The sequence below is a fragment of the Gracilinanus agilis genome, chromosome 4 (assembly GCF_016433145.1).
Source record: "Gracilinanus agilis isolate LMUSP501 chromosome 4, AgileGrace, whole genome shotgun sequence".
NCBI lineage: Eukaryota > Metazoa > Chordata > Mammalia > Didelphimorphia > Didelphidae > Gracilinanus > Gracilinanus agilis.
In genome coordinates, this window is record NC_058133.1 from 421,781,406 (window position 1) to 421,804,206 (window position 22,801).

Here is a 22,801-nt window from a genome sequence, read left to right on the forward strand (position 1 = left end):
ACTTTTCTGTGGTTTTAGAACTAGCTTGTTTTCTGTCAAGTTGAAACTTAGCCCACATTATAGTAAAGCCAGTTCTCCTCCTGTATTAGATTTGTTTGCGTGAGTAGTTAATTTTTTAAAAATAACTTTAAAAAACAAAAGTGACTTCCTTTTTGGAAACTGTAGGACTATTTTTTAGAACTTAATATATGCATGGCTGTGGCTTAACTTTTTTTTTTTTTTAAACCCTTAACTTCTGTGTATTGGCTCATAGGTGGAAGAATGGTAAGGGTGGGCAATGGGGGTCAAGTGACTTGCCCAAGGTCACACTGCTGGGAAGTGTCTGAGGTCGGATTTGAACCTAGGACCTCACATCTCTAGGCCTGTATGGCTTAACTTTTGACAAAACGCCACAAAATGCCCTTTGGTTACTCTGGGGCCAACCCTTTGTCTACCTTTCTAGAATAAAGAATAGGGGAGGGAATAGACCTGCTCTATACTTTGGTCTGCTCAGACCACATCAGTACACATCTGCCACATTTTATTACATTAGCAGGCTACAGCAGGTCTGGAGAAATATTAACTAAGAATGGTGAAGGAATAGGAGACCACACCACAGGATGCAGAGATGATGTGAAGGAACTGAGGCTCTTTTAGCCTAGAGAAGAGCATGCTTGTGAAGATGCATTAGCCATCTTCAAGTACCTGGAAGGGCTGGCATACAGAAAATAGATGAAGATTAATCCTTTGGGCCTGAGGACAGAATTAGGAATGAATGAGTGAAACTTGGAGGGGTACAAGATTTCATCTCCATGTAAGGAAACATTTCCTAACCATTAGAGCTATCCCAAAGTGAAAATAGGCTACCCATGAGGGTTTCTGATTTACTCCTCATCCACCTAACTTTGACTCTTAGTTCAAGTTGATTTGGTTTCAGTCAGGTAATGTTTATTGAAGATCCCCTTTGACAATGGCAGGTCACTGTGCTGGGGCTGTGAAAGATACAAAATAAACAAGATCTGGTCCTAACCCTTAAGGAAATAGTTTAAGAGAGAGATAGTTTTGGAACACAAATACAGAGTAAGAAGCCCAAAGAATTGAGTCCTATATAATGTCATGTAGAAAGAAGTCTGAGGTAAATCTTAGAAAGTTCAACAGTTATTGCAGCTTGTGATCAGTAAATAAGATTACATTTTTTATAAGAGACCCACAAAGTTTTTACTCACTATAACAAATAATAGCCAACATTTATGTGGTATTTGGGGGTTTAAAAGAGCTTTAATCCTTAGCATCCTCACATCAGTCCTGTAAAGTAGGTAACAGTTATGGGGATCATGATGGCACTGGAAGGGGAAAAGGTACCCAAAATGCAGGTTTTGTCCCAAGCTGGCTTGTTGGAGAGCTCCAGCCCTCTTGCTGCTGCCTAGAGTGCCATGGCGGGCTATTGTGTGTGAGCCTGAGTGAGACTGAAGTTCATGGAGTTTTCTCCTTCTGAGTCCTTCTGACCTAAACTATGGAGACCTTTGGCACATACTTTCTGTTCTGGAGAGATTTGAGAAGTTGGGAGGGTTGGAGAAAATGTCCAGTTCTCCATCTTGTTGGCCATTTATTTGTTTTTAAGGATTGCTCAGTAGCCTCAGTAAATGATGGAAAAGTATACCACAGGTGATTTTTTAAAAAAACTTTTCCTCTTGGAGTTTTACAGTACTTTTGCTTTTTTGAAAAACAGTTTTTAGTATCTTCAGTCTTTTGAGGACAGCAATGAGAAATCAAGTCTGCCATTGAGGTCCTTTCTGGGTTTATATGTACTATGTGGAAAGTATTTCCCAGCATGCAGAGGTCCCTGGGTTTTATTTGAGGAAGTAGTGTTTCAGGCCAACATGCTATCATATATAATTTCTTACTTAAAATGGATAACTTAAATGTTTATTCTTTTAAGGAACCTATTTTTTCTAAGATTCTGAATAAATTCTCTATTTAGAAAAGTAAAAGTCACATTAAAAGCAATGACTTTTATAAGGTACTATTTTTAACTTTAAAAAAAGGTTTAGGGATTTTTTTTTTTGGCTTAGCATATGAATCACTAATGCATAGGAAGAAACCATTCATTATATTCCAAAATGAATTAAAATAAAGATTATCTAATCAGGACATCAGGTATTTGACTGTACCAGATTCATATCCAAAGTGTTTGATCAGTTTGGTTTAAAGAAGGTAATGAAGTATCCACAATGAGCATCATATTAGGAAAATCTGTTTAATGGTATAACCTCTTGCACTTATTTTCTTACACTCATCCTGCTCGTTTTATCTCTGTATAATTTGTGGTTGATAAAACACAGTGGTTATTTACCAATTTAGGCACTATCTTTGTAAATGCAAAACCATGATGCATTTGATAGAGAATGCTTTGAATCTCTTACTATGAAGAAGGTGCATAGGGTATAAAAGTCAATATAGTACTAACCAGGGATGTGGGGAGAAGAGTTGTATGCTCTGGGCAGAAACAAAGTTTCTGTTACCATTGATTCCTGCTTTATTTCTACAAAAATATTTACTTAGAGAACTTAAAAACTATTTCAGGAGTATAATTAGTCAGGAACTGATTTTATCTCTTAGTGAACATTAAATAAATATCCCTTTTTCATTCTTGAATACATGTATATAATTTTAAAAATTCATGTTTATTTTATTTTTAAACTGCATTTTCTCCTTCCAATCTTAACACTCCGTCTCCCTCTCAGCATTAAAAAGGCAAGTAAAACAAAACTGTTACAAGTGTGTATAAATAAACAAAACAAATTCTCTTATGGGAGAGAGGGGGAGAGACAGACAGACACCCTCTGGAATTATGGTTGGTCATTGTATCAATCAGAGTCTCTAAGCACAATATTGTTCTATATAAATGATTCTTCTGATTATGCTTGCTTCACAATGAGTACATTGTATGAGAAGCAGGCTCCGGGAAGAGCATTTGTACTACATCCTCCTGGTGAGACCTTAGTCAAATCACTTAACTCTCCTCGTTTCTGAAATGAAGCAATTGACTCTGGTCTCAAAGGCTCCTTCCAGCTCTAAATCTGAACCTAAGGCTATAAAAATTGATTACTGAATTTTTTTTTTTTAAATAAGGTAGATTGGGGGCAGCTAAGTGCCTCAGTGGATACAAAACCAGGCCTAGAGACAGGAGGTCCTGGGTTCAAATCTAGCCTCAGACACTTCAGAACTGTGTGACCCTGGACAAGTTACTTACCCCATGTTGCCTTCTGCCTTGGAACCAATATTCAGTACTGATTCTAAGACTAAAGGTAAGAGTTTAAAAAATAAGGTTGATTTTCAGAGGAGGGAGTTCCACAGAGTTGAGAGGACCTCTACAGGTAATTTGACCCAACCCTTTATTGTCACTGATAAAGGTTTTGTTTGTTAAAGTCAACAATTTTCCCTTTTCAGTTCAACACATTTAGTAGCTGAAGAATCTCTATCCATGAATTTACCTAGTCTTAAATCAAAGTAAAAACTCTAATAATGAGACCTAGGTGTATTATAAAACATTAAGCCTGAGATTAATAACCGAGATGGACTGTAATGAATGTAGAGAGGAGAAGCAGTTGCTCACCTGTGTCTTGGCACCAGGTGAAGGAAGTAAAGCCAGGACCATTTCAGAAGTGAGCCAGGCGTTTGTTGGAAATGTGCCTGCGCTTCTCCCTGGCAGGGGGAAAGGAGACTTCCCTGTGAGGAGGCTAATGGGTCACTTACTCAGAAGCTTCTGGTGGAAACAAGTGCCTGTCAGGCAGCAACCTTTCTTTTTTCTTCATTACTTCTTAAGGATGAGATAGCAGCAAACATGCTGGGTTTTCAGGAAGACAAAGCGAATCCTGATCCTGGCACACTTTCTAACATGTGCATCCTGAGCCAGTCCCAGCTTCCCTGGCCCCATTTCCCTTCACTATAAAAGGAAAGGGCTGGACTCACTGGCCTCCAGGTCCCTCTCTGGATAGTCTCTGTGTTAGGATTCCTCTGTCGCTCTGTCTAAAATTGCCCACTTTTAAACAAATAACACATCTTTTAGTTTGGATGCTTCCTCCGTCATTAGAATCCCTTTCAGGGCCCTGCCTTCAGAATGGGGGTGGGGGGGGAGTGGGGGGGGGCTGACTAGCCCTAAGCAGGCCCAGCAGGAAATGCCTTTGATAAAACAGCTGCTCAGCTTCCCTGACACCCTCTTTGCTAGCTATTCCTGGTTACCTTCAGGGGTCACTTTCCAGGAGCATCCGGCCAAAGGCTCCCCTTGTGCCAGCCTGAGAGGAAGATTAAAAACCTCAGAAGGAAAGAGAAATGGTGAAGCGGCCTCTTGGAAGGAGATGTATGAAATGTAGCCACCCATTGAGCAGGGGAGGCTCCTTAGGAAATGGGCTGGAGAACCCTCCTCTCCTCTAGTCCAGCCCTCAATCAGGTGTTTTGAATAGATAAGAAGTCCTAACCTCATCTCTTCCTTTGCTGCAGTTGCAGGCTTTCCAAATGATGACTCTTTAGGGGAACTCCTGGATGCTACCGCTCGCAGACACCTCTCTTTTCTTTGTTCTTTCCATGAGGACCTTTTTGCTTTGACTTTGTAGCCCAATTTAGAACAGTAAACAGTTATCCAAAGGTTAAGGTAACACAGAGTGGTGGTACTAAAGTAGTTAAGTTAAGGTTATATCAAAGATCAAAAGTTAAAGAAATGCAATTACCTGGCTATGAGGTAATGACCTACTGTTGAGTAAACGGATTGGACCCCTCCTTGTCCAAACTGGGATATTCTCTTGGACCTCACTTGCAAATTTAACCTTGACTCCTTCCTATGGGAAGCCTGCTGAACTGTGTTGATTATATGGCCTTGATGTGGTTTTGTGTTTTTTTAAAAAAAGGCCCCTGCCTTTTACTAACCTTTGTCAGAAGTAGCTTTAGCTCTGCCAGTCTGCTTCTTTGGTGGTTAGAGCAGAAAAATCCCTCTGTACTCTCTGACCTTGTGAGTCAAACTTCTACAAGTATTTCCCCTGTGATGCTCTCATTCCGTTCAGGAAGAGGTTACCCGGAGCTACCACAGTTGTATGTTTCCAATTCACTATTCAGATTTCCTTCCTCTTATATTTTGGTGTTTATCTGCAGTCAGGTGTAGAATAAAGCAATTAGATTAGTTTTGTACCTAGGACTCTTCATCTTTCTATATCCACAGAACAGACAAAAAAATGAGTCATTTTCGTGTTACCATTCATAGAATGCTAAAATTAGCTAGCCTAATAATTAATTGAATAATTGATTCCTAGATCTGTTAAAGGAACATTGCCTTTTTTAAAATCCCCCATCACATATAAAAATACAATTTTAGTAATTTTTAAACCAAATTATAGGGGCAGCTAAGTGGCTCAATAAAAGAGAGCCAGGCCTGGAGACAGGAGGTCCTGGTTTCAAATCTAGCCTCAGACACTTCCTAGTTGTGTGACCCATGGCAAGTCATTTAACCCCAATTGCCTAGCCCTTACCACTTTTCTGCCTTGGAGCCAGTACACAGTATTGACTCCAAGATGGAAGGTAAGGGTTTAAAAAAAAAAAAAAACCTGGAAAGACTTCTATGAAATGAAGTAAAGTGAGTAGAATTAGGAGAATACTGTACACAGTAACAGCAATATAACAATAATCAACTGTGAAAAACTTAACAATTCTTTATCACTACTGTAATGCAAGGTGGCTAACAGAAACTTTTTGCTTCTGCAATTTCTAATGGTTACATCTTAGAATGTTCAGAAAGTCAGAACTTAAAGTGATAAATAGAGGTGAAGTTCCAACTGATGGGGCTTTTGCCTTCTGGCTTTCGCTGTGGCTGGAGACTTTTGCTTTGGCTTTTCAGCTTTGGCCTAATTGCTTCGGCCTTGGCTTGTGCTTATTTTGTTTTGGGGAAATTTGGACCTATCTCATTTCTCTGGATCTCTCCCTGATCTCCCATCTCCATCCCTCCCCTTCCCTAATTTCCTTTGGGTTCTGGTTGGAAGGGAGGGCTTAGTGATTGAATATAGTGGATTTTAGTTTCTTTAGATAATTGGAGTATCCTCAAATAAGTTATCCCTAGGTTTGATAAAGACTTTATTTAAAAGGCAGTCAAATCTTCCTGACTGGGAGAGCCGGTCTCTCTCTCTCTGTCTAAACCTCTCCACGACCCATCCCCCACCCTCACCCCTCTCCCTAGCAGCAGTTAGAAAATCCTGAACCCCTCCCCCTTCTGACTGACCCTGGTATTAATAAACCCCCTTGTTACCTGTTCAAACCCTGTGGTGAGTCATTGTGTCGAAAATTAAGACAAGGGCCAAAAGGAAGGAATCATTTTCTTTTATTTCTTGAGACAACTGGGGCTTCCATCTTGACAGGAAGTACCTCCCGGAGACTTCCTCCAGCCATCAGTTTGATGGTCAGGGAGGGGCCCTCTCAACCCCTCCCTCAAGAGACTCTGAAACTAACAAGAGAAACCCTCCAGTCAAGCCTAAACATTTCTTACTGGCCCTAGTTTCCTCCCTGTATTCTCTGTCTCAAGCCTCTGAGAATAAACTTGTTTGAGCTGCCTCTCCTACATACCCTATTTCCTTTATCTCCTATATACCTTCCCATACCTTCATACCTTCTCCAATCACCTTATAATCCCTTATTCCCTTTTATCCTTCCTCACACCCACCTACTCAGCTTATTTACTATTCTTTTTTGATAACACTACAGTGATCCATGACACTTCCAAAGGATTCATGATGAAAGATTCAATCAACCTCCAAGAGAGAGAAGTGAGGGATTCTGACTACTGATTGAAGCATATTTTTTCCTTAATTTTTTTTGCTTTCCTTGCTACAACATGGTTAGTGTGGAAATGGTTTAAATTACTTCTTATGACTAATTTGTATCACACTACCTTCTCAAAGGGAGGAAGGAAAGAGTCTGGAGCTGAAATCTTAAAAAAATAATTTAAAACTTTAAAATAGCAAATTAAACTGTGGTTCCCTGAACCTGACAGTGTTTCAGTTGTGGTCTGACCCATAGCACCATGCATTTAGGAGTGTCTAATTTAGAAAAGAGCACAAGGAGAGTATCACCTCCCTGTTCTAGTGCACAATGTTCCTTATACTAAAAAGTGTATGTGAAAGTCAGCTATGTGTGTATGTACATACATGTACATATATGTGCCATTCTCATGAAGATTTTATAAGGGAGAAAGGCATATGAGTCAGTGACTTGTGATGTCTTCCTAGTTGCCCTTTTGTAGGAATGCCATATGTTACGGAAGGGAAGAGACAAGATTAAAAGTACACTTAAGCAATTCTGTTCAGTTACAAAGGTCAATATTAGTATCATATGGTCTGTCAAAGGATGCATTCCTTTTTTTTCCCCTTTTACTTATCAACTTTTCCAAGGATGTACTTTGGAAGGGGGATTGTTTGGGTGTTTGGGATATATCTTTTGGATCAAAACATTGAATTGATTTTTTTTTTAAACATACATGAGCCCCAAAAGCTTGGCACCTTGATGCTGTTTTGATAGAGGAATCAATAACCTAAAATAACCTCAGTCCCAAGAAATGCCATTGTAACTCCTCTGAAGTAATAGATATGTGAGAGATTCATTTTAGTAAAATTTTATTTATTCCATTCCTTCTGGGAAGTAGACAGTTCTAAATATGTATTTTATTGGTAATTTCACGAACCTCAGGTTCCATCTCTGTAAAATGAATGAGCTGAATGGACTTAGATGGTCTCTAAGGTCCCATAGAGTTCTAACCTTTTTGATTCTGAGTTCATAATGAGTATCTCGAGTCATCAAGGAAAGGTTAAACCATGTTCACTATAGTGTCTGCTTAAGAAGTAATGGAAGGGCATGGTACATTTTAGACATATTTTTATCTTAAATGACCCAATAAGAAAAAGTTTAGGTCTTTAGAGTGGTAAGTTTTTATTATTTGGAACATTTATTTGTTTAGAATAGCTCATTCCCAGAGAATGACATGGAGTAAGTGGCAGATACTCTAATTCTTTGACTTTATTTAATGTCTAGCATGTTCATAGATTTGGAGTTGAAACAGACCCCAGAAGTGAATTGTTGTAGGTGTTCTTGTTCATTTGTTTCAGTCTTCCAACTCTTCATGATTCCTTTTGGGTTTTTCTTAGCAAAGATACTGGAGTGGTTTGCCACTTCTCCAATTCATTTTTCAGATGTGGAAACTGAGGCAAACAGGTTTAGTGATTTGCCCATCATCACACAGCTAGTGTGTCTGAGGCTGGATTTGAACTCGGAAAGATTAGTCTTACTGATTTCAGGCCCAGCACTCTATTTCTTATTCCACCTAGCTGTCCCAGTGGTAACTACTTCAACCCATTTAAACATCTCCCCAAAAGTGATCTTTTATTCAATTCTAGTAACAGGACATTCATTTACTGCCTTGAATTTTGGAGAACAGCCATAGTAAAATATCCGTTTTATAGAGAAGGCAAGACCAAGAAAGTAATTTTCTTATGACTCTGTTTTTGGGGAGGGGAGGGATTGCGAAATCTTAACTAACCTGCTTTCCTTCAAGATTTAGCCAGAGAATTAACTGTTAAAAACTGTTTAGTTTTTCTTTGTTTGTTTTTAAGTTTTCCTCCCATGAAAACTTATAGGAATCCATTTGTTCAGATGGTGACTGGTAGTTATTTTCTTTCCACTTGGTTTTTATTGTTGTTAATGTAGGCTTTGTTGTCTCAGTATCCTTGAGGATTTCTAGGCAAAATATGAATAACACTAATCTTGTAGGTAGAAGATTTGGGTTTAATGCCCGTTTTTTACGTAATCAGCCATGTGATCCTAAATAATTCACATTTGTCCAGCCATAGTTTCCTCTGCCATAAAATAGGGACAATGATAAGCTGTGCTCATTCTAGATAAATTAGTTATTTTAATACAGTACTTAGATTGACAATCAAGGAGGCTTTCTATCTCCATCAGATATCGTATTAACTACCATGTGTATACAGTCCTGAATATTTTGATAATTTTTGTTAAAATTACATCTGACTCCTTATGACCTAATTTTCAGTTTCTTGGCAAAGATACTAGAGTAGTTTGCCATTTCCTTCTTCAGCTCACTATACAGATGAGGAAACTGAGGCAAACAGGGTTAAGTGACTCATCCAGGACCATACTACAGCTAGTGTTTGAGGCCAGATTTGAACTCAGGAAGTGAAGTCTTTCTGACTCCCAGGTTGGATGCTCTATCTATCTTGTCACCTATAGCTGACAATATCAAGAAATATTAACAACTTGAGCTAGGGGGGCTTGTTTTATATTGGCTCCATATAAATTAATTTTCCATTCTATGTCATGGTTTGGTTTTTTTCCTATATCATTTCCCACACTTTATAAGTAATTCCAATTGCATATGGCCCTCCGGAATCAAATAGAAACCCTCTGTTTGACATTCAATGCCCTTTCTATCACGCTCTCTCCATCCTTTCCGGTCTTTGAACTCTGCAGCAGTGCAGTCCCTCTGGCTGCCTCCCTGTTCCTTGCCCAAGACCCACGGGGGCATTTTCTCTGGCTCTGCCCTTCCTGCAGCGTTCTCCCTCCTCATCTCTGCCTTTCACCTTCACCGGTTTCCTGCAAGTCCTCCCTGCTAGGAGAAGCCTTTCCCCACCCTCCTTGGTGCAGATGCCTCCCCTCAGCCAGTGATCTCCAGTCCTCCTGTACCTCTCTTGCCATTTGCCCAGCGGGGCTTCCCTGTCCTCTATTCCCTGGCCTGGCTTTGGCTTTCCTTTGTAGCCTCCGTGCTTAGCACACTGCCTGGCACTTAGTAGGCACTTAACTGTTGCATTGCTTAATAACAATCTCTGTGCTAAATGCATTTTGTTTAGAAATTTGACAGATGTGCATTCTGTTTAATCATTAGCCATGTAACAGGCAGATAGCTCATCTTAGTCCAGCATTTTTCTTCGTACTCCTATTCAGTTCAATAGACATTTATGAAGCCCCAGCTTTCTCTCAGATACAGTGTCAGGCATTAAGCTTGTGAAAACATACACAAATGAATAATTAGAGTGGATTTTTTCAAAGTAAATACATAGTTGTTTCAAGGGAGTCAGTGGAGTGGGGGAAGGTAAGAAAAAGCCACGAAGAAGATGGACCCATTGAGTTGGTTTTGAAGGTAACCAGTAAGTTCAAGAAACAGAGAGTATTCCAAGAATGGGAGACAGCCTGCACCAGGACAGGAAGGTAGCCACTTCCATGGGAAGGGGAAAATAGAAAATAGGTCTGGGAAGAGATGGCAGGACCTAGAGGAAGGCGCTCAGCATTGTTGTGGCAGTCCTCCAGGAGCTCTCCTTGCCCAGTGCTTCCCAGTGAGTCCTTGGGTGTGCCAGAGGCCTGTGACCTCCTTTATTCCTGGAGGCTCTGCCCGGTCTGACTTACACACAGTGTCCCTTTTGTGACTGTATCCTGCCATAACGGGTAGCATTTATTCCATGAAACAGTATTCATTGGCGCCTAGAAATAATGATAGGACATTTCTCAGCAATCTGTTATTAGAGGCAGAGACCATAATTTACTCTTGCCGCTTACATAGACTCTCAAACCCTTTTCATCACATACCCTCCACTGAAGTTGACCTCTTGTGTCTCATTGTGCTGGGAAAGTCCCCCTAGTGCCTCTAAAATGCTTCCATTTACACCTAAACGGCTGAACATAGATCATAACATTTTTTTTAACATTTATTAATATTCATTTCTAACATGGTTACCTGATTCATGCTCCTCCTATCCCCTTCATCCCCCCCCCCCCCCCTTATTGTTTTTTTATAGGATAAAATACAAACTCTTCTGGTTGGCTGTTAAAGTCATTTAAGGGTAGGTTTCAGCCTACCCTTTCTAGATTTATTGCACATTACTTTTTCAGGCACTCTGTTTAAATGTGTTTTCCTTCCCAAAGGAGCCATTTCAGCCAACTCTAACTATAAAGTAACTAAATTCTACATGAACTTTTTACTACTTTATAAGCTCTGAGAGAATGTAGTTATCTTTGTTTCTGAGTACTTAGCTTAGGACTTGGTATTTGATAATTGTCTTTTTTATTTAATTAATTTTTGAATCCCTTACCTTGGCTCCAAGGCAGAAGAGCAGTAAGGTCTAGGTAATAGGGATTAAGTGACTTTTTGCACAGAGTCACATAACCAAGAAGTGTCTNTTTTTTTTCATTATTTCCCTTGATATTCTTGATCTTTTGTTATTCCAAATGAAATTTGTTATAGTTTTTTCTAATTCAGTAAAGAAGTTTTTTGGTAGCTTGATAGGTATGGCGCTAAATAGGTAAATTAATTTGGGTAGAATTGTCATTTTTATTATGTTAGCTCGACCTACCCATGAGCAATCAATGGCTTTCCAATTGTTTAGATCCTGTTTTATTTGTTTGGAAAGTGTTTTGTAGTTAGATCATAACATTTTTAGCTGTAAGTGACTTCAGAAATAATTTACCCAGTCCAACCTCTTGTAAACTTAAGTCTAAGGAGAAGGGAAGCAGGAGAGGAGCGCAGCCTTTGCCCCACATTCTTTTTTTCAGAAATACCTCCTGAAAGGCAGGTTTCTGTGAATAGAAGGCTATCTCAAATTGTTGAATGAAAAAGGGGTTTGGTTTGTTTTTTTGTGGATGTGCCTCCCTGAAGATAAGATCATCACTCCATCTTATCATGTGATTGATACTCCTGCACCCTGCCCAGAGAGCTCAGAAACCCATCCCACACTAGGGAGCTGGCTTCTAAGGTGGAGCCTCCTTTTCAGCTTCTTTTTATAGCTCTTCTCCCACTTGTCCAGTATATAAGTTCCTATAAGTTCCTTAAGGGCAGAGACTCTTCTTATTTGTATCCCCAACCTTAGCACTGTTCCTGGCACATACATAGCAAGCCTTTAGTAAATGTTTATTGACTTGTTTACTTTACAAATTTTAGATTATTAACAAACAAGAAGAGTTTGAGAAAAATGGTTCTCTACTTCCTTGTGGATTTTGCCTTAAGTTGCCAGTTTTACTAAGATGATTCTTAACCTTTGATCCAACTAGTTACCAGGTCTATACCTAAAAGAAATTAAAGGAGAAAAAGAACCTATATATTTTACATATATGGGGATGGGTTTATGTGTGTATACATATATATATACAAGCAAGCATATGTATAGTGTGTGTAAATATATGCATGTACATATTTATAGCAACTCTCTTCATAGTGGCCCCATTCTGGAAACTAAATGGGTAAAGAGACAGCAACTTACTGCAGAATGTCTAAACAAATTATTATATATGAATATAAGGGAATATTATGATACCACTATACTTAAGGAAGAAATAGAGAGCTTTAGAGGAAACTGAAGGTTTCTAGAATTGTCAGAATTAGAACAGTTTCCTTGATAACAAAAAAAGAGAAAAACAACTTTGAAAGACTTGATTTGATTCATGTAATGATAAACCAGGAGTTCAGAAGACTGAAGATGAATCACATCACCCACTTCTTACCAGAGATACGATGAACTTAAAATCCAGAAGGCAATATGCATAACTAGACATGGCCAATGTGAGAATTAAAGTTTGGGGTTTTGTTTTTAATTGTTCTGGGGAGGGAAAATGAGGAGATAATACTAAATGCTCATAAAAAGAAATAGAAAAAAAAATTTAATACCTCTTCCCCCAGAATAATTTAATTTTGAAGCCTTGCATTAATGGGGTATAGGTCCAGAATATCCAACTTGGTTGGACAATTAATAATTCTTTTAGGTGATGTGTTCTAGTGGCATACTATTTTGTCAGAAACTTTGGGGTAAGGTAAAGATTAGAAATCAATTTAGAGTTAGAAACAAATTTAGGGTGAGGCCTACAAGAGAAAGAAGTAATAGAAAAGGAGTGTCAGATAGTAGGGATTTTCCTTAGTCCACCAACACAAAGAATTATTGCACTCTTTGATTTCCACATGGCTATCTATATACACCACATTAAGTTCCATGTAATTTCTTTACTTCTAATATCAGCTCAACAAACATTCCTTAAGAATTGTGCTAGGGAAAGATAAAAAGTTTGACCTTTTGCCATCTAGCTAGATAATGATTACGCAAATAATTAGAATGAAATAATTTTAAAGTGTTTATCAGGTGAGTAGAGTCAATAAAAGCTAATTTGAACTGATGCAAATTGAAGTAATAAGCAAAACCAGAAAAATATATGATAGAACTATAGATAAAGTATTTATTAAGCCCTTTCTATTTGCAGACACTAAGCTGGGTGTACCACCAGTTATAATCAAGCAAGACAGTATTCTCCCTTAAGGGGAAGGTAGCAAATTAGCACACTGAATTTCCAAAATTGTGCAGGATTGATGCTATGTGAAGTCCACAAGGAGTGACCGAGGAATGCTTTTTGGAAGAAGTAACATTTGAGGTGGTCTTTAAAGGGTAAATAGAGTTCGGTGGTGAAGACTCTGGTAATCTCAGCATAAGAAACATGAACAAAGGTGCCCTCTCAAGTCAGTACCATAATCTCCATTTTCACCACTGCATCTTAGAATGGAGCTAATGAGGCACCCACATACTATCTTTTCCACCAACCATTTCTTAGTGATGATCAATTTAAGGAATACACTGGGAATATTTCAAAGCTCTAAACTTACGTGTCCTTTCACCTTTCTTTTCCCTCCCCTCTTCTTCACCCTTATCTTAACAGGCTCGGGTTATGTATAATTTTGATGCTGAACCTGGAAATAATGAATTGACAGTTATTGAAGGAGAGATCATCACAATTACAAATCCGGTAAGAAAAATGTCCAGTTGATGTCATAAAGCTATAATTTTTCATAAGATTTGTTGTAGAACAGAATTGATTATTTAAGACCACAAAAGTTTTTTTGTTTGCTGCTCTTTTTTATTTTCTAATTTCCTAAACTAATTTCTTAATATTTAATTTTTAAATTTTTTGAGTTTCAAAATCTCTCCCTGCCTCTAACTCCTTTTCTACCCCTTGAGAAGATAAGTAGCATGATATAGATTAAACATGTGAAGTCATGTAAATCATTTCCATATTAGCCGTGTTGCAAAAGAAAAACACCAGCCTCTTCTTCCAGAAAGAAAAAACATTCAAGAAAAATAAAGTCAAAAATAGTATGCTTCCATCTTCACTTTTAAGTTCATTAATTCTCTCTTTGGAGGTGAATAACATTCAAGAAAAGTTTTGTTTGTTGTGAATAGACTTATTTAGCTAAAAGAGATACTGTAGGGTAATAGAAAGAGAAAAATTAATTTCCCTAATCCAGATGATCCAACTCCATTGGTCATAGTTCCATTAGTTGGTCCTCAGAACAACCCTATGAAGTATATGGCACATGAGAGCACTTCTATTTACCAGATAAGGAAAATGAGCTGCCCAAGATTTCACAGCAAGTAAGTAACAAAACTCAGACCAAAATCCAGTTTTTCTAGACTTGAGTTCAGTACTTTTTCCTTTGTACCCATGTACCTCCTATGAAATTAGTAATTTTCTAGAATCAGTCATGATTTAAGAAGAATGAAGAGGGGGCAATTGAGTGGCTCAGTGGATTGCAAGCCAGGCCTAGAGACGGGAGGTCCTAGGTTCAAATCTGGCCTCAGACACTTCCCAGGTGTGTGACCCTGGGCAAGTCACTTGACCCCCATTGCCCACCCTTACCACTCTTCTGCCTTGAAACTAATACATAGTATTGATTCCAGGATGGAAGATAAGGGTTTTAATTTTTAAAAAAAGAAGAAGAAAAAGAATGAAGAAAAGTGTGGTTATCAAAATTGAACACGTTTTACATAGAATATATGAGCACTACTTAGAACAAGCATCAATTATTCAATCAGTATTTGATTAATTGTCTGGGCTTAAATTTTTTCTTAGTAGCTGAGGTCTCAGTTTTTGGGTGTCTAAGGGATGCCAGGAGGTAGGGGAAATGTAATTTATGAATAATAATGGATTTTTGCAGAGATGATATGGTTAATATTTATGTTACTTTTGCTTTTGTTCCTTTTGTTATGATTATTCAGACAAACTTTCTAAATATACCAAATTTCTTTTTGCATATTTATTAGGATGTAGGTGGAGGATGGCTAGAAGGAAAAAATAGCAAAGGAGAACGGGGACTTGTTCCCACAGACTACGTTGAAGTAAGATTTTTCAATAATTTAATTACAATTACAACTGGTTGCTTCCCTAACTTATTTTGTATGGATATGTTTGAGGGATAGAACATGAAAGAGTAACCATTATTGCTACCAAGTGGTTAATATGATATAAATAGTATTGTACAATATCTACCCTGGAAAAATTAGAAGCCATTTTATTATTGATTTTAGTGAATAATAAATTGTATGTTGAGTTAAACAAGATGGCTCATTTATCTCTGTTCTAATTGTTCTTGTATTTATTAGTAGCCTTAGACTGTAATTCTTACCTTAATGTACCGCTTGACAGTTAGGATTACTATGAGGTAGGTAATACAGATATTCTCCCTATTTTCCAGATGAGAAAACTGAGATTAAATGACTTGTCCACACATAGGGCAAAGGCACAAATCCCAATTCAGAGGAGTTAAAGCTAATATGGGCCCTAAATGCCTTTCATTTTATAGAGGAAGAAATTGAGATGCAGAAGGTCCAGATATATAGCTTGGAGTCCCTCTAGGGCAGTGATTCCCAAAGTGGGTGCCACCACCCCCTGGTGGGTGCAGCAGTGATCCAGGGGGGTGGTGATGGCCACGGGTGCATTTGGGGGCGGTGAATAACTGAACTGTAAGGGGGCAGTGATAGTATGTGACAGGGGGTGCTAAGTAATATTTTTTCTGGAAAGGGGGCAGTAGGCCAAAAAAGTCTGGGAACCACTGCTCTAGAGAATTATAAGCTTGGAACCCATATTTTCTGCCTCTAAACCTAATATTGACTGTGTACCATAATCAGAATTTCCCAATTCCTTTTCTCTATACTCTATTTTTAAAAAATGTTAACTACTCATTGAAACCTATGAGATGCTGCCCAATTTCAGCTCTTATCTTTGGTGACCATCACTGTAGTATAACTTTTTTTGAATTAGCCATCTATGGTTAGACACAACACCCGGAGAGGTCAGTTAAAAACCAATCAATCTACCCAAAAAACCCCACTCCTAAGCCAACTGGCAGGCTCCCTCTGCTGGTTGGTTGCTATTTATCACTTATAAAATGGATGTAAAATGCTGATTAGCTAAGTTTAGCTGATGGTAGAGATACTGAAGTCCCGCGATGAGGTACGGAGGTGTTTTGTTTGTTAACCTAGTAGTCAAGGGAAGAAAGAATGCTTACTTCGGAAAAGAGTGTCTGGGGAGAAAGGAGGATCATGTATCTATTCTCCTGGAATCCTTTTAACAGAGAAACTTTTCTGAGGGCCATTCTTCCAGAGCTCTAGCTCACTACGTGTAGAGGGCCTGTGATATGCCTCATTCATGCCTGCCCAAAGGAAGGAAGTCAACAACTAAAGTTGATGAAGGGTTTCTGCTTTTCATTTGAAGCCTAAACATTCTGAGATGAGGAATGTCTGAGAGCTGATTGGCATCGAAGTTCATCACAACTTCCAAACTTTCTGTTTCAACAAAAATTTTTTGTATCTTCCTTGATGTTTTTAATAAGTAACTTCTGGTTCATTCAGTTCTATAAGCAAGCATTTCCCAAGTTCATACTAAAAGCCAAGCTCCCTGCTAAGTACTGAGAGATATAAAGAGAATAAACCTCAGCCCAAGCTCCAAAAACACCTTACAGTCTAGTACAGTGATGGGCAAACTTGAAAGAGGGGGCCAAAGGAAAGGAAATGCTCATCTGTCAGTCTGTTTCTAAGGCAACTCTTTCGAAGTTTCATTGTATTGTATTGTATCTTACTTATTGTATTCGTCAGATTAGGAATAATGTCCCTCAGCCAGAGAGAACATTTCAGGGGGCCGCATCTATCCCATCACTGGTCTAGTACATAGAATCTCAAGCACCATGCTTGCCCCCTGGTGGTTGGCTCTGCTTGCCTACAGTCATCTTAACCCCCAAGTGAACTGAAAGTTGCCTGAAAATAATAAGAGCTTCTTTGACTCTTCAGATTTTGACTAATGGTGGGAAAGATCAGTTTGCTTGTGGAAATTCAGTAGCTGACCAAGCCTTCCTCGATTCTCTATCAAGTACAGTTCAAGTCAACTCCTCACTTGCCAACAGTAATAACCAGGTATGCATCCATTTGTCTTACTGAAAATGGCAGGCTTTGCCAACCGCACAACTGGTTGTGAGAGCTGTGGTTGCATTTCGGTTGTCATTCTCTAAAAGCACAAAAGAAAGTTGCTATTAGTGTAATGTGTTGCATTTCTGTTGAGTGTTATTAGCAAAGAAATCAGTATCACTAGAGGCAGTTTTTGAGACTAACAGGGAGCAAGATGTTAATGACTAAAAGAATTCTGGCACAATGATATAAATTCAACTATGAGGTCTCCTATGGATGCTGTAGAAATATAGAAAAGTGGGATATGAGAGAGGAAAAAGACCACTTGTTGCCAAGTGTTTCTCCTCTACAGGGAAAAAACCCAACTGTTTTTGCCTATCAAGGAAAGTTAATACATTGGGATGAAGTGAAAAAAACTACATTGACATAATCCAGTATTTTTATAGAAGCAATTGGACTTTGACTGGTTTAAGTGAATTTGAGTTTAGCCTGGCCAATGTGAGCTACTAGTCATGCTAAGAAAATGATTGAAATGATTGCTTTCATTTTACTACTTTACTTGGAATTGCATTAAGAATATTGGGGGTGGGATGGGAAATATTATTTATATTTTGATGCATGTGTGTAAAACTTGTTTAACTTTTTAAAAACTGCTCTAAAAATTAAGGATATACTTTAAAATATCCCTAGGTTTTCTTTAATAGTCCATTATAGATCTGCCTTTAAAAAAATTTCCAAAAGCCTTCTTAAGCCTCTTTCTAATTTTAGCACCCCATAATGGAACAGAGCATTCAATTGGATTAGAAAAATGGCAACAGTATAAAACATGTAAAGCATCAATTAAAAATATTTTAATTACATTTTTAAAAATTAAAAAAGTAGGGGGCAGCTGGGTAGCTCAGTGGAGTGAGTCAGGCCTAGAGACAGGAGGTCCTAGGTTCAAACCCGGCCTCAGCCACTTCCCAGCTGTGTGACCCTGAGCAAGTCACTTGACCCCCATTGCCAACCCTTACCACTCTTCCACCTATGAGACAATACACCGAAGTATAAGGGTTTAAAAAAAAAATTTTAAAAAGCACACACACTACCTACTTCATTTGTCTAGGCTTCCAATTCTAGCTAGATTGACAGTAGACACACGTGATCTTGCAAAATCACAAACTTTCAGAGTCTCAGTTTTCCACTCTGTAAATTAAGCAGGTTGATTTTTGATCTTTGAGAGTTTTTCAACTTTAATATTCTGTGATTTGAAATCCCTAAGTTTATATGTAAAGTATCACTTGTTTTCCATTTACCTTTTTTCCTAAAAATATTGCTTTCAGGGTTCAAGGGCAACCTTTTTTTCCCCCTCTGTCTTCCTTATAAAACAATAATAATCAATAGCTAGCATTTATGTAACCCTTTAAGGTCTGCAAGGTGTTTTACAAAAACTATCTCATTTGATCCTCACAATAACCTTAAGAGGTAGGTGCTGTCATTTTATGGATGAGGAAATTGATAGAGGCAGAGATTAAATAATTTGCTCAGAGTCACTCAACTTTATTTGAAACTGGATTCAAATTCAGGTTTTCCTTGCTGTTGGCACATGTACTTTGCACAGAGGATGATGGAGTATGGAGAAGGATCCCTTCCTCTTCTCCCCCACCCCACATTTTAACTATAAGGTATTAACATGCTCCCCCAAGATATCTTTTAAATACTAAAGATATTAGATAGTGATTTCTTTACTCAATTATGTTGTACAGATTTAATTTGTAGATTTTAGTTGAATGGAATATGAACTGACCAGCCAAATATTTGGAGAAATGAAGATTGGTTATGTGAATTATTCTGGTACTTTTTGAATGTACATCTCCTATCAGTAGAAATTTATAATATGATGAGACACTCTGGTGGATTGAGCATAATTATCTAAACTCATAGAGGCAAAAGGCTAAAGTAATTCTTTTATTTTGACATTCAAGAAATATCTTTTTTTGATATGTTATTCAATTAGGTATGAATAGTCAGAGCCACAAAGAATTCTGACATTAGAGTATATTTACTTGTATACTATGTTGCCATCTCTTTTGAGGTGAGATTAAATAGATTAAATTAGTTCCTTTTATAAGTCCTAATTAGATTGAAAAGCTAAATTAACAAGCAGTGAAACCTTAAAAATGTCTGCTATCATTCAGTTGAACATGGTACTAAATTTTAAAGAACAGATGATAAAATTTTGAAGAAATCAAAAATATTTTTTCTTAAAACTGTGAATTTTAAGAGAACTAGGATAGAATGATGGATTTTTTAAAACTAGTTATAAGTTTTATTTTTTTTTGTTTTGAGGGATTTTTTTAGCATATTAATATTCTAGTTGAATTTCCAAGTTTCTTCAGTGGATCTGCTACTTCATCTATATGGGTAGTTCATCCAGCAACACATATTGCAACCCATCTATGTTTTCTGATTCTTTTTTGACTCTTGTCCATGTGTTCCTGTAAATCTACCACTGGGGTTATTTCTTGTATGCTAGAGATTTTGTTGTTCTCTTGGGATTGTGGGGCTCTTTTTTAAAATTATTTTTTAAAATATTTTTCCATGGTTACAAGATTCTTGATTTTTTTTTTCCCCTCCGCTCTTCCCTCCCCCCTCCCGAAGCTGACAAGCAGTTCTACTGGGTTATACATGTATCATTGTTCAAAACATTTCCATGATATTCATATTTGCAGTAGAGTGCTCTTTTAACATCAAAACCCTAATCATATCCCCATCCAACCATGTGATCAATCATATGCTTTTCTTCTGCTTTTCTGCTCCCACAGTTCTTTCTCTGCGTGTGAATAGCGTTCTTTTTCCTAAATTCCTCTGAATTGTCCTGAGTCATTGCATTGCTGCTAGTACAGAAGTCCATTACATTGGATTATGCCACAGTGTATCAGTCTCTGTGTACAATGTTCTTCTGGCTCTGCTCCTTTCTCTCTGCATCAATTCCTGGAGGTCTTTCCAGTTCACATGGAATTCCTCCAGTTCATTATTCCTTTGAGAACAATAGTATTCCATCACCAACAGATACCACAATTTGTTCACCCAATCGATGGACACCTCCTCATTTTCCAAGGTTTTGCCACCACAAAGAGCACGGCTATAAATATTTTTGCACACATGCTTTTCCTTATTATCTCTTTGGGGTACAAACCCAGCAATGGTATGGCTGGATCAAAAGGCAAGACAGTCTTTTAAAGCCCTTTAGGCATAGTTCCAAATTGTCTTTCAGAATGGCTGGATCAATTCACAACTCCACCAGCAATGCATTAGTGTCCCGATTTTGCCACATCCCCTCCCACATTTATTATTTTCCTTTGCTGTCATATTGGCCAGTCTGCTAGGTGTGAGGTGGTACCTCAGAGTTGTTTTGATTTGCATTTCTCTTAATTATGAGAGATTTAGAATACTTTTTCATGTGCTTATTGATAGTTTCAATTTCTTTATCTGAAAACTGCTTATTTAGGTCCCTTGCCCATTTGTCATTTGGGGAATGGCTTGATTTTTTTTTGTACAATTGACTTAACTCCTTATAAGTTAGACCTTTGTCAGAGTTTGATGTTCCACCTCATTGCTCAGAGGAAAAGGGCAAGGGGAAGGGTAAAGGAAGGGAATAAAAACAAGTATATATAGTGCCGGGCATTAATCCATTTTTTGCTGCTTTTCTTGTTTGGAGGTAATCTCACCTTTAAGAACCCCCCAGCTTTAGGGTATTCTCAGATAGCAGCAGAAGCTGCAGCAACAGCAGCCAGGGAGTGTTAAGGACCTGATTTGTTCAGTTCATTAATATATTATCCAAAACTTGTCATGAATCTTGCTAGCTGGAGGGTTTCTATATTAATAATAGAGATTTACCAGGAATATTTCGTGGAATATTACCAGGAATTATGCCTATATCACTTTCTAGCTTAATTCACAATAGAGATGAATTTCAGCAGTTTCACTTCTACAAGTATACAATAATACTTAGGCATATTGTGCATTTCTTCATAAGAACTATTAATTAAAATATATAAATACGTAGTTGTAGTATAATACACTAATTAGACTTTGGATTTATCATTGTCTTAGAAGGGATGTGATAGAATGATTTCAGGTTGATTGGCAGAATTCAAATCTTTATTAATAATTCCTAGTAGGAATGATGGGGGTAATGGGTGGAAAGAAATGTAGGAAAAGTTTGGGAACTTTTATTTCCACTTGAGTGTATTTTTTTTTAAAGTTGACTTATCACAAGAAAGTTTCACATCTGTTTACTACATCCTGTTTTTAGAAAGACTAAAAACAGATGTTAGTTTTATTTGATTTTTTTTTCTTCCTTTTTTTTACACATAAGTAATGGCTCTTTGGGAGAGTCAGGGAGGAATAAAGTGGGAAATGTAGGTACTAAGAAAAGAGTTATCGAAAAATGCATTTTTTTTTTAAATTAATGTAGTGAGCCCTGAGGGGAGGGCACTAGATTTCCTAAGTTAGGGATAACTAGCCCAGTTTAGAAATGGAGCAGGTCAGAGCTCCCATGCAGTTTAGAGGGACATGGCCCCTGCACTTTCATCCTATGCCAGTCAAATAAAGAGATCCAATCTTTTAAGTTTGAATGAATGAAAAAATTTTAGAGTCCAAAAATACCCAAGTATAAGTAGTCAATACAGATGATTCTAAAAAGAATCTAAATATTATCTTTTCATCCTGCCTGTCTTTTCATCCTTCTTAGAGACTTGCATCCTGTGCCTCAACTCATAATGTGTTTGTTTGTCTTGCCTTTGTCCACATTATCAGCTTACAAACATCTTCAATAAGTTTCCTCCTTTTCTTCCTTCATTTCATAAAAGAGAACAAATTAATTCGACCTGGAAGTCAAAAAGCCCAAACAAGGAAGTTCATCTTATACAGATGTTTTATTATTGTTGAATTTGATGCTAAACAGCTGTGTTTTAAATCTATAGAATTTAATCTATAGAATTCAGTTTCATCTGAAAGCTTTTACATTTTCTATAATTAGAGGTTGAGATGAAAATGGAGGATAACCAAGCCCTTTGTGATTTTTGAACTGGCAATTGTATTCAGGTCAATATTCATATATGAAAGAGCTCCTAAAAACAAGCATTTATGCTAATAACCTTCCTATTCCCTAAATATTGTAACAAAAAAATGTGGGGGAGGGATTCTGTTCGTCCAAGCAAATATCTCATTTTTCCTCAACTTCCCAACAAATTAATAATTAAAATAATGCCAAAATACACCTTAAGAAGCTTATAAAAAGGCTGGCTTTTCTTTTTAGGTAATTCTCTGAAAATAGACAATGTACTCGATGCTTGACCCTCCTTTTACCAAATCAATATAACTTGGGGATGGGTAAAATTAAGTATTTGAAAACTGAATCATTTGATCATTGAGTTTTGTCTTTATTTTTTATTCGTTTTCAATTTGTCAGTATAAAAGCTCTTAAGAGCCTTTCTCTTAGTTTTCTTCCCTGTCACAGCCAAAGTTATAGAAAGGAACTACCATGTTTCTTGACCTCTGATCACAATTCTTTACCCTACGATGCT

General features: G+C 37.6%; 1 protein-coding gene across 4 annotated transcripts in view; it reads left to right on the top strand.

Moving 5' to 3' along the window:
- SNX9 (sorting nexin 9) overlaps positions 1-22,801 on the top strand; it is a 107,505-nt gene that overhangs the window by 31,548 nt on the left and 53,156 nt on the right. For all 4 annotated transcript variants that reach the window (XM_044671775.1, XM_044671777.1, XM_044671776.1 and 1 more), the window contains exons 2-4: positions 13,714-13,800; positions 15,096-15,170; positions 17,118-17,240. In XM_044671775.1, the coding sequence (XP_044527710.1) occupies positions 13,714-13,800; positions 15,096-15,170; positions 17,118-17,240 (285 nt within the window). The remainder of the gene's footprint in view (positions 1-13,713; positions 13,801-15,095; positions 15,171-17,117; positions 17,241-22,801) is intronic.